General features: G+C 35.5%; 2 protein-coding genes across 9 annotated transcripts in view; both read left to right on the forward strand.

Moving 5' to 3' along the window:
* Window positions 1-5,775, forward strand: part of LOC111495650 (calcium permeable stress-gated cation channel 1-like) — a 10,806-nt gene extending 5,031 nt beyond the window's left edge. For 7 of the 8 annotated variants that reach the window (XM_023145772.1, XM_023145774.1, XM_023145777.1 and 4 more), the window contains 10 exons: window positions 664-822; window positions 1,702-1,837; window positions 2,239-2,340; window positions 2,549-2,668; window positions 2,768-2,848; window positions 3,399-3,739; window positions 3,837-4,082; window positions 4,320-4,644; window positions 4,771-5,004; window positions 5,148-5,411. In XM_023145772.1, coding sequence (XP_023001540.1) covers window positions 664-822; window positions 1,702-1,837; window positions 2,239-2,340; window positions 2,549-2,668; window positions 2,768-2,848; window positions 3,399-3,739; window positions 3,837-4,082; window positions 4,320-4,644; window positions 4,771-5,004; window positions 5,148-5,411 — 2,008 coding nt within the window. Of the gene's footprint in view, window positions 1-663; window positions 823-1,701; window positions 1,838-2,238; window positions 2,341-2,548; window positions 2,669-2,767; window positions 2,849-3,398; window positions 3,740-3,836; window positions 4,083-4,319; window positions 4,645-4,770; window positions 5,005-5,147 lie in introns of all 8 variants that reach the window. The other variant, XM_023145773.1, reaches the window with a different exon arrangement.
* A 1,714-nt stretch (window positions 5,776-7,489) lies between these two features.
* LOC111495664 (probable arabinosyltransferase ARAD1) lies at window positions 7,490-12,338 on the forward strand. Its single transcript, XM_023145798.1, has 3 exons — window positions 7,490-8,387; window positions 10,675-11,040; window positions 11,724-12,338. The coding sequence occupies exons 1-3, from the start codon at window positions 7,551-7,553 to the stop codon at window positions 11,910-11,912; spliced, it is 1,392 nt and encodes a 463-aa protein (XP_023001566.1). The 5' UTR covers window positions 7,490-7,550; the 3' UTR covers window positions 11,913-12,338.

The raw sequence follows: 12,338 nt of genomic DNA on the forward strand, positions 1-12,338 counted from the left end.
AAAAAAAAAAAAAAAAAAAAAAAAAAAAAAAAAAAAAAAAAAAAAAAAAAAAAAAAAAAAAAAAGAATTTAACATTTTGGTGAATGAGTTTTTTAAGCATATAGAGAAAATGGCTAACACAGGAAAGAAGAGCATAAATTTGTTTAAAGAGCAAAGCTGTCTTACTTTCATTTCAGACTCTGCATTTCCTTGAAATTAACTTGAGAGCTGAGAGACCACTTGTAATCACAATGATATGTCCACTCGTGCTATGATGCACATAGTAAGATAATTTGATATCGATGCAAAATGATTAAATAAATGCGAACTCATCTATACTTCTTTTCTCTATTCTTGAAATTGAGATTGGTTTAGAATGTAGATGAAGTTAGAGTTATTTTCTCAGGGTTTGGGTCCATGGATCTTACTTATTGTCTACTTTCTGTTTTCCTTATTTTGACTACTCTATAAGAGGCTTGAGACTGTGATCTTTCTATAAGCCTCATCAAGTACAAATGGATGCAATTTTCTTGACACATCCTTTGGGTTACCATGGTCATTTGCTAGATTTCAGGATTGTTATTTTGGTTGATATATTTATTTATTTAATTTTAATCTATTAGTCGTAAGTTCCTTAGCAATGTTGGTTGTAGTATTTATCATACCTCCATTACCTTATTGCAGGCTTAAGATCTTTGTCCCAATAGCATTCCTTGCATGGGCTGTACTGGTCCCAGTTAATTATACCGATGATAATCTGACTATTGCTAAAGTGACGGCAAATGTGACTGCAAGTGATATTGACAAGCTTTCAGTATCAAATATCCCTGCCAAATCACAAAGGTTTCAAATGCTCCTTTCTTTCAATGGCTATAATGGAATTTTTTTCTTAATTAGCCTGTGTGGACCAGATGCTTGCTCTATGGTTTTTCCCCACTGATCATGTTGGTTATGTCGTTGTTATCCTGTTAAGCTTCCACATCCTTTTCTTCTATTAATTATCATTAGTTGGTCCCTCTGTAACAATAGCTTTTCCAATTAAAGACTAGTAAATTTTCATGTAGCAGTCCATATAACTGCAACTAGTTGCATTTTGTTCACTATTGCTGCATTAGTTTGGTCGAATTTCAAAACAACCCCCCTTTTCTCCTTGATTGTATGATCAAAAGAAGTTGCAGTTACGAATTTCGTAGTTTATTTATATTCCATTAATGGAATTAAATGAAACATGTCAAAATGTTTTCTTGCTTGAATTTTGAACATGGTTCATTGAAAGCATGATCACCGAATCAATCTTGAAGTCTAGGTAAGTATCAGGGACACTGGTTATCTATTTAGAGAAATTTAAATGAATTAGAATCTGCCAGTAATTTAAGTCTGTTGGGTTGTCTACTCTCGGGAAAAAATATTTAGTAAAGGAGGGGAAATTTAATCGAGCATTTTCACCCTTCATTTAAGTAGCATTGGCACTTGTAAATCCTTAATTTTCTCTGTAAAAGTTCAGGTTCACACTAAAAAAATATATTACAGCGTTCCCCTCCCCCCCCCCCCCCCCCCCCCCACTTTTTCTAGTAGTGATTGTTAATTTTGATGTCTGTCCTTCTTCAGCATTATTTCATATTTTACTCCTTGTTCCATAATGTAGGTTTTGGAGTCATCTAGTGATGGCTTATGCATTACTTCAGCATTATTTCATATTTTACTCCTTGTTCCATAATGTAGGTTTTGGAGTCATCTAGTGATGGCTTATGCATTTACCTTCTGGACATGCTATGTGCTGATGAAGGAGTATGGAAAGATCGCTTCACTGAGACTACAATTTCTTGCATCTGAAAAACGGCGTCCTGATCAGTTTACAGTGAGATTAGATCATGACACTTTTACATTTGATAAAATTTATTACTAATAAATTGGTTACCTCTAATTGTATCTCTTTTTCCTATGTGTTGTAACATAAGATTTTCTCTCTTTTCTAGCTCTAAGCTTAATTGGGTTTATTGGGTTAAGCCTCTTCATGTAGAGCCATTAGGTTGCTTTTAGTTTTCATGGGTCTGTCGATTGGGTTTGGTGGGTTTTAGTTTTCTAGTTCTAAGCTTTATTGGGTTTGGTGGGTATTCTTCCTACCTCTGGATGACTTGTCTAGGAAATCGTTAAGCTTTGACTAGTTAGAGGTGTTCTTCCAATAGTGCACTTTTATATGCTGCATCACTAATATCATTCTTTCATGTGAGCTTGAGTCGTTTATTTCATTTTTGGCAGGTCCTTGTAAGAAATGTCCCACCTGATCCGGATGAATCTGTCAGCGAGCTTGTTGAGCACTTTTTCTTAGTGAACCATCCGGGCCACTATCTTACTCATCAGGTTTTGGTTCACAAGACTAGTTTGTTCTCTCTCTTTTAAAACATAGACAATCCAAAATGTAATATCCGAGGATCCAAAGAGATTTTTTTACGAGTTCAAGTGATTATGATTTAAAAATGTTTCAATACCATTCTGGAATTACCTAAATGTCCAATTGTCTTACAATGAACGTGTTACAATTCTCCTGATTTGAAGAAAATATCTACAGGTCGTACGTGATGCAAACAAGTTGGCCAAACTAGTCAAGAAGAAGAAGAAAGCACAGAATTGGCTTGACTACTACCAACTCAAGTATTCAAGAAACTCTACAATTAGGCCTTTCATGAAGGTAACTATTTAAGTGGAATATTTCTTATCGGGTCTTCTCCTGCCTATGTTGAATTTCTATCTTTTTTTAAAATGTTCCTGAAATTTGTATTGCAACTAGACTGGTTTTCTTGGACTCTGGGGAAAGAAAGTGGACGCAATTGAGTTTCAAACAGCAGAGATTGGGAGGCTATCCACAGAAGTAAGTAATTCTTTTCCAGTTTCTACCTTGAAAATTTTGCATATTTTATATACTATTGTGATAACTGAGGAGTTTAAAATCGTAAGAAATTTTTAATGATTAGGCTGCACAGCATATGGTGCATAGGATTGAAGCTGTTAGTTGATCATTATATTGCAGTACATTACTTCAAGTATAGGGGTTAATGCCTTTTTTTTTTTTTTTTTTTTTTTGGGGGGGGGGGGNGGGGGGGTGGGGTTTCTTCTGCCGATTAAGTCTCGCTCCATTTATGTTAGGAGATGAATCAGTTATGATTTGACAGTAAGTTGGGAACTACTGACGGAAACTGGATGGGTTTCGTAAATGGCTCATTTTATTTTAGGTTCTTAATGTTATTCAATATTGAGAGAATACTCGAAGTTGTTCGTATAAACAGAAATTGTACTAATGGGTCTCTAAATCTAAATTATATAATAAATGTCATAGTAATATATGTGATTGTTACCTTTTTTTTTCCTGAAATTTTTTATTCCTTTTCCACTATATTTGCTGAGGTCTTTGTACTATCCAGATAGGCTCGGAGAGAAAAAGGATTTCCGACGATCCAAAATCTATTATGCCAGCAGCATTTGTATCATTTAAGTCGCGTTGGGGTGCAGCTGTTTGTGCACAAACTCAGCAATCTAGAAATCCAACTATTTGGTTGACTGAATGGGCTCCAGAACCACGTGATGTATATTGGGAAAATCTTGCAATTCCATATGTTTCACTTACCATTAGAAGGCTAATTATGGGCGTTGCATTCTTCTTTCTTACTTTCTTCTTCATGATTCCCATATCATTAGTACAGTCTCTTGCTAGCATTGAGGGGATTGAGAAAATTGCACCATTCCTAAAACCCCTTATTGAAAGGTATATTTCACCCTTGGATCATTTAAATCCTGTATTTGCTTTTGAATTGACAACAAAACCTTATTATTCAATTTGTTCATTTACCATTCTTTTTCAGGGACTTCGTTAAGTCATTTGTCCAAGGTTTTCTTCCTGGAATCGTGTTGAAGCTTTTTCTCATTTTTCTGCCTACAATATTGATGATCATGGCTAAATTTGAAGGATTTACATCTCTATCTTCTCTAGAAAGGAGAGCGGCAGCTCGTTACTACGTTTTCAACTTCGTGAATGTGTTCCTTGGCAGTGTTATTGCAGGAGCTGCTTTTGAACAGCTGAATACTTTTATTAAGCAGTCTGCTGATCAGTAAGATACTCTACCCCCTATAGATTAGTACGCAATGATCCATTATAGTTGATTTCATTTGTTTTACTGTATGCATTTCCATCGAATAACTGGGGTGATCAGTTTGCAATTTGTTGGGGTCGTTCTTTTTCTGGTTATGTGGTTTCGGGTGCTTACATTTTTGTATGTATGTTCGCGTGCATGCATGCATAAGTACTCATCATCTTTACAATTTCGCACGTTTGTTCTTTTCTGTAGAATTCCCAAGACAATCGGTGTGGCGATACCGATGAAAGCGACTTTCTTTATAACTTATATCATGGTTGATGGATGGGCTGGCATTGCTGGGGAGATTTTGATGTTAAAGCCCCTAATAATGTTCCACTTGAAGAACTTTTTCTTAGTGAAGACTGAAAAGGATAGGGAAGAGGCAATGGATCCTGGAAGTCTTGGTTTCAACACAGGAGAACCTCGAATTCAATTATATTTTCTATTAGGCCTCGTCTATGCAACCGTGACACCTCTTTTGCTTCCTTTCATCATAGTCTTCTTCGCCCTCGGCTTTGTTGTCTTCCGGCATCAGGTTAGTTAAGAATTCTTATACATTTTTCTCATGGATTATCGATTAAGACACACGGATCTTGGTTTGTCTGCTTTGTATTTATGTCTATATTTACTGAATGTTTTATACCCTTCCAAAAAATTGCAGATCATAAATGTTTACAACCAGGAATATGAGAGTGCTGCGGCGTTCTGGCCTGATGTCCATGGGCGAATCATTTATGCATTGATTTTCTCACAGGTGGTTCTAATGGGACTACTAAGTACAAAGAAAGCTGCCCAATCAACCCCATTTCTAATTGCACTCCCAGTAATCACTATATCATTCCATCTGTACTGCAAGGGCCGTTACGAACCTGCATTTATCCGATATCCCATAGAGGTTTGTCAAACTTTATTTAGTAGTCTGGCCATCACGATTTATGTTCACCCCGATAGCCCGATTTTATCGTTTGAACGGGTCTTTCCTCTTTTTTACTTCATGTTTGTTTCTTATCAGTTTTGATTGTAATGTTCGGATTGCAGGAAGCAATGATGAAGGACACTTTGGAACGTGCAAGGGAACCAAACCTGAATTTGAAAGGGTACTTACAAACTGCATATGCCCATCCAGTTTTCAAGGAAAGTGAAGAGGACGATGAAGCCGAGTCAAACGAAGCATTTGAAACAGAGAGTGTGTTGGTAGCGACGAAACGCCAGTCGAGAAGGAACACTCCATTGCCGAGCAAAGCCAGTGTTCCTTCGTCTCCTTCTTTGCCCGAGGTTCGGAGAGATAGCCATCAACCTTGAAAAGTAAATCAAAAGGTACATAAGATTCACATCTCTTTGTACATTTTACTGTAAACTAAAATGGTCTGTTGTGGAGAAATGATGCTGTAAATTGTATGAGAAAAGGTGTAGAATGTAGAGTAGTAACCAATGAGAAGAGTTGGAGTTGTCATTATGTTTAGCATAGTATAATTTTTTCTTATTTAGTTAGTTTCTTAAATAATAAGGATTATGTTAAATTATGTATTGTTGGGGCCTTTTCTGCAATTTCCTGTTTTTTTTGGGTTCAATGTGTAAACTATTTTTGTTAAAGGAGGATTGGATTTAACCTACAACCCTTAATTGTTGAATCTGAAGTGGACTGTAATTGAGTGGAGTTTCTTGAGAGTCGGGTCTTGACCCTAATGTAGTATTCATTCTCGTTCGGCTCTCGAGTCTAAAAGCTAAGCTCTATTTGCTTCGATCGAGTTAAATGTCTTTTTCAAAGAAAAAGAAAGATTACTTAAAATTTCATTTTTTGGGTAGTACAATTGGATGGGAGTCGAGACACAGTCAAGCGTCGGTGATTGATTCAAGTGCTCTTGAACTGTGCAAATTGATATTTTATTAGTGTTCCAAGATTGCTCGGGATTGTGATCGTGATTCAAGTTTTCATTCTAGATTTTGTTTTTAAAATAACCTTTATATAATTGATACGGTAGTTAGGACTTCTTTCTAAATCAATTTAGAGTTAGGCTTTCTTTAACCCGAATCAATTTAGAGCTAATCGAACAAGAAACAAAATGTCTTGCTCAGTTTGTTCGTGTTCACATAAATAAATAATGGTAACATTTGTTCAAGTTAGGCGGACCGCTTCAACGGGACCTATTCTCTTAATAGGCGGCAAAGCAGAATAGGAAAGGAAACTAATTCATTTTATTTTATTTTATTTTATTTATTATTATTATTTTTTTTTTGCAGTGGTGACCCAACCCAACCGACCCTGAAATAGTATCCAATCCAACTCAACCTAGCCTGTTCCAATTTTTCATTTTTTGAGTTGAGTTAGATTGAGTTGTCTAGTTGTTAATTAAAAAAAAAAAAAAATTGTCGTAGTGTCCAACCAACTCGGTCATTTACTCATTGAACTTGAAACTGAATCGAACCGAACCAGTTCCTAAAAACATAACCCAACCCAATCCTTATAATTTGGGTTGGGTTAGTTCGAGTTCTCATATTTAATGTACGCTCCTAATGAAAAAAAAATGTATTTTATGAATTCATTTCCAACTGTGGGTAGGATCGAAATTGAGTAGATATTTATTTTATTTTTTACAACAGCTTTTTTTTTTTTATAATTATTATTTTTTATTTAATGAAAGTTACTAACTATTGGCGGTTGGCTTACCCAAAAAACCCTTTGCATTCAAAGAAGTGAAGGAGGAGCATATTTGGAAAGAAATTAGTGGATTAATTAAATATAGAATTGCCAACCATGACATAATTCTAGCCATTATTAATGGAAATATTGACATTTTATGAATATTCCAAATACCATTTAAAAATAATAATTATAATCAATTAATATCATATTTATTAGGTATCATGAAGCTATTTATTATGTCATAAATTGCTAGCAAAAAATCTATGAGTTATTCTAATATGATGTAAATAAACATATTTTATTTTTGTAACTTTCTAATTCATTAATTAATCTTAATACTAAATTAATAAAAATAAAGTTTCTAAACTTTGTCTTCAAATTTTGAAAAAATTCATTAATATATTTAAAAATGTATGAACTGTAAAACGAATAATGATTTCAATTAAGTATAAATCATTTATTTTTTTTAATAAAAATTTAAAGATGTTAATATTACTTTTAATTAAATATGATAATTTTAAATTTTAAGTTTTTTTTTTTAGTTTAAAGGTGTTATTAAAATTTATAAAATTCTACAGTTATTTTTTTCAAAGCGACGTCGTTTTTCTGATATTTTGAGGCTCACAGAAATCACGAGAGAGAGTAAAAAGATATTGAATTGCAATGTTTTGTTTTCCACTCGAGACTATTGAACGTGTTATCCACGCGCTCTACCTCTAATCGTATATAGTCTTCCTCAGTTTCTTCCTTTTCTGCCGCTCTGCAAATTCTGAAGCCCCAATTCTGTTTTCCCAACAATGGCGCGAAAGTCTTCTCTCCTCAAGCGAACCCTAGCTTCTTCCTGCATTATTCTCGCCCTATATGCCATCGTCAACACCTTCATCAGCTCCACAGCCACTCTCAAGCTCGACCGTTCCTTCCCCTTCAGCTCTGCCAATTCCGTCGTAGTCTCCGATGAATTTGGTTCCCAAGACACTGATCTCCTCAATACTTCAGGAAAATTCGTTTCCCCTGTCAAGATTTACCTCTACGATGTGCCGACGAGGTTTACGTACGGTGTAATTGAGCACCACGGCATAGCGCGCGGAGGGAAATCCGTCGCTGAAGTCACGGCGCTTAAGTATCCAGGTCATCAGCATATGGCGGAGTGGTTTCTGTTCACGGATCTGCTTCGACCGGAGTCGGAGCGTATTGGGTCTGCTGTGGTTAGGGTGTTCGATCCTAAGGAAGCGGATTTGTTCTATGCTCCTTTCTTCGCGTCCTTAAGCTTGATTGTGAACCCTATCCGACCTGCAACGTCGTCGGGTCAGCAGCAGCAGCTTGTGTACAGTGACGAGGAGTCGCAGGACGCCTTCATGGAGTGGTTGGAGAAGCAGGAGTACTGGAAGCGGAACAATGGATGGGATCACGTCATTATAGCGCAGGACCCGAATGCATTATACAGGGTCATTGACAGGGTTAAGAACAGTATCTTGCTCGTTTCGGATTTCGGGCGGTTGAGGGCTGACCAAGCATCGCTAGTTAAGGACGTAATTGTCCCATACTCCCATAGGATCAATACTTATAATGGTGATATCGGAGTTGAAAATCGCAAGACTTTATTGTTCTTTATGGGCAATCGATACCGTAAAGAGGTATACTTATGCAATTCCTTGAAATTATTCTCTTTATGCAACGCCTTTCAAATTAACAATGGATATTCTTAAGGATTCATCTATGTTTCTTCCTTTTGCCCTTTTTTTGGTTATTATACATTAGCTTTTAGGTTTAGAAAGGTGGGAAGACTTGCATGATTGATCGTCATGGGGAGGGAATTGTACGTCTGAAATAAACTTGTGTGGAAAGTGGAAAGTGGAAAGATGACATTGGATAAAACCCTTTTAGCATTATCTCTAGATACTGTTAGCTGAAAAGGATAGTGATATGAGGGCCTTTAATTCACGTTTAGGATATGATGGTTAAACATTCCAGGACCAAGTCTAGGGCGTTATTGATTCTTGAGAACCTACGTAAATTGCACTTAATACTATGGATTTGGTTTTAATTCTTTAGTTTCTTTTCTTGGATATGATTTTTTTTTGGGAGGGGGTAGGAATTGCTTTAGTTTCCTTTTAGTCATATTGGACTCGACATTGATTTGTCTTTTTATTTTTTCAATCAGTGTCTTAGTTTGCTAACATAAACCTCAAATAGTAATGCTGAACTATTGGTAGACCTTATAACAATTGTTGTAGGAAACTCATAAGGTATCTATGCAATAGATGACCCTAGACTTGAATGGATGAATCATCTTTAAAATTTAACCGTTTTTTCCTCTTGACAAGTTACTTCACGGTAGTTTATTCAATTTTGTCTTGCAATTTGACATATATAGTTAATATGCATACACTTATTATCGAAGGATTAGCCTTACATTATGAGATATTTGCGTAATTCATGAGTTAGTCTCCAAGCTGAGAATGAATGATATCTATTACTTAGTCTCAGGGGAGTGTCAAAGGATATTTGTGTATTCCCGTTAAAAGAATAGTTGACCTCCTTGATTTAGCCAGTTAGATTTTTTTGGACTTAGTTACTAGGAATTACTTTTTAGATTTAATTACCTAGGTTATTATTTAGATTTATTGCTACTTGTAAGATTTATTTAGATTTATCTTGTTTTATTACCTATTATCTAGAGATTTATTTAGATTACTTCGTATAATCTACCGATTTAGATTTAGTTAGTTTTTCTCTATAAAGGGACATGTAATTCTCTGCAAGCTAATTTAGATTTTTAACACTTATTACAAGAAAGAACTTCATCCAGCTATTACATGAAAGAACTTCCTCTAGTTTCCTACCGAAGGTATAACTAAATCTAAAGGCTTAAATATTCCTAACAGATATTAGTACCTTCACTTTAACCCGATCAGTCTCAATATCCAACTGCATTCTCCAAATCCTCGCATTTCTTTTGAAATGAAGTACCTAAAGACAGCCAAGACTTAGCACTTCAAAAAATTCACTCTCTTCCTTGGAGCTCTGTTACCAAATGTATCCAGACGCACAAGGGAGGAAGAGAAAAAATTAATGCACTTGAATCGTAGCAAAAAATCAACATCAATTTCTTGAAGAAACTGTTACCGTATGCTTCCTATGAACAATGTAAATAGCTAAAACCAAGTAATAGATTGACCGTGGAATATCAAATGACTTGATAGTAAACTTTTCTTGGTCTTTGCCGCTCTCCTATTATCAAGGTTGAGAATCCGGTCTCTTTTTCCTGTTTCATTTGAAGATGTCATGCACCCCACAACCCCCCTCCAAGTTCCCTCCCAATCAGTTCCATTCTCTCCTAATCATAGCTACCCTTGATGGCACTCCAAAGATCCACTTATGCTGCAATCAATCCTTAAGTTCATACTGCACCAACATAATCCCCAATTGGTTACCCTTTGAGCTCTGGACTATTTTTCGTACTCAGGTTGTAAGTAGAAGAAATCAGAGTTTGTCACTCTATTATCTGAATTTGTTTCCGTTGCAATTTTCATGTCACGAATGTAATTGTGACTCATGTTCCTAGGTCTAATTTGTGATTTCATAATATGTGTTGGCATTGATGTAGAAAGGCAAGCCTAGCCTACATCACATCGTTTTTTTTTTTATTTGTATAATTCTTTACTAGTTTATTATTTTTAAAGATTATACTTACAACCTTCACTTTAGAGTTCTGTTTCCAAACATTTTTGCACATATTGCACTTTTTTCTTTTAATTGGAGGAATTTTCAATAGTTCCCTTTGGCCTCTTTCATCAGGTTGATGTCTTACCACCCTCTGTACATTTTTGTTAATATCGTGTGTAGTTTTCTGTAAAATGAAAAGAAAAGGTTGAGATCATAACTGATTGGTTTACTGGTGATTCTATCGTGTGTTAAAAGGGAGGAAAGATACGTGATATGCTTTTCAACATACTTGAGGAAGAAAAGGATGTCACAATTAAACATGGAACACAATCACGAGAGAGTCGGCGTGCTGCTACACATGGGATGCATACATCCAAGTTCTGCTTGAATCCAGCTGGCGACACTCCCTCTGCGTGTCGACTTTTTGATTCTGTAGTAAGTTTATGTGTGCCAGTGATCGTTAGTGATAGTATCGAGTTGCCTTTTGAAGATGTTATAGATTATTCCAAGATTGCAGTGTTCTTTGATTCGGTTTCTGCTGTGAGACCTGGATTTTTAGTTTCAGAGCTGAGGAGAATATCGAAAGAGAGGATTCTGGAGTATCAGAGAGAAATGAAAGAGGTTAGTACTATGTGTGAATGCTCCTTTTCTTCTCATAAACATTTATATAACCGTAAATAGTTTATGGTAAATTTAATCTTATATAAATACTTTTAACACTCCTAGTAGATTTGAAAATTTATGGAAAGCCCAATAAGTGGAAATCAGTATTAATTTGGAACGAAATGATAGTATAGGGGTTCAAACATTGGACCTCTTGTTTTGATATCGTGTTAAATCGGAGAGAACAGTAATATTTTTGTCATATTGTAATGTGTACAACTTAGATCTTCTTACATAGGAGAAAGACCACTCCATGAGGAAAAAAATGAAGACAATATATACTAAATATTAACAACTAATTTTTACACAGTTATAAAGACTAGAAATTCCAACCGTTTCAAGGCATTCTACTTCTGTTATGCTGTTTGTTTCTTGTGTATGTGTTTAGTTTTAAACCTATTTCCAAATGGGTACAAATAGTGCTGGTTAAGAAGTGATTCCTACTCCCTTGATCATTAAACTGGCTATGCTTTTTGTTGTTTGTTTTCCCTCTAAAAAGCTAAACACTCTTAACAATTTAAACTAACGAAAACTTGCTTGAAACATGTATAGAGAAGTTACAATGTATTTTGTTATTTCAAAGAAATATTATGTCATGCATATTCATAGTCACTTCTATTGGATGTTGTATTTTACTCAAGGTAAAGAGGTATTTTGAGTATTCAGACTCGAATGGCACAGTGAATGAAATATGGCGTCAAGTCTCACAGAAGTTACCTTTGATTAAGCTAATGATTAATCGTGAAAAGAGGATTATTCATAGAGATGGTGATGCACCAGACTGCTCTTGTCTCTGTTCAAACCAAACTGGCATCAGCGCCAGACTATAGTTCTTTATGTATGAACTTCCGGGAGAATCCAGGATGTTCTATAAGCGGCATGCCAGCTGCGAGAGACTTCGAGTTGGAGGAATTTGAGGATGGATTTATGCCTTACTAGTTCCAACTTTTGAGTGCCCGTATTCCTCAGCTAAGCTGGCTTTACTTCTAACTGGGCAGGTTGGTTGCCATATTTATACGCCTTTTCAATTATTACTTCTCTATTATGTACTGTTGAGTTGGTTATGTAGAACTGACGGTAATATTTGTAGTTATTTTTTTCATTTCTTGTGTATTGTACAGAATAAGGGTCTTTAATTCTTCATATTCGATTGGCGTCGTTTCTTCGTCTTTCCGTTGTTGTAGCCTTTAGATAGACACATAGTAAATCTGTTTGTTATTGTAGATATCACTCTCTTAATCAGTGTCTTTGGTTGG

The sequence above is a fragment of the Cucurbita maxima genome, unplaced genomic scaffold (assembly GCF_002738345.1).
Source record: "Cucurbita maxima cultivar Rimu unplaced genomic scaffold, Cmax_1.0 Cma_Scf00021, whole genome shotgun sequence".
In the NCBI taxonomy this organism is placed as follows: domain Eukaryota; kingdom Viridiplantae; phylum Streptophyta; class Magnoliopsida; order Cucurbitales; family Cucurbitaceae; genus Cucurbita; species Cucurbita maxima.

What these genes read in the sequence shown, in the direction of transcription:
- LOC111495664 (XM_023145798.1), top strand. Translation starts at nt 7,551, where the DNA reads ATGGCGCGAAAGTCTTCTCTCCTCAAGCGAACCCTAGCTTCTTCCTGC. An exon ending in GCAATCGATACCGTAAAGAG is followed by an intron (nt 8,388 to 10,674) that starts GTATACTTATGC and finishes GTGTGTTAAAAG; the next exon opens with GGAGGAAAGATACGTGATAT. An exon ending in ATCAGAGAGAAATGAAAGAG is followed by an intron (nt 11,041 to 11,723) that starts GTTAGTACTATG and finishes ATTTTACTCAAG; the next exon opens with GTAAAGAGGTATTTTGAGTA.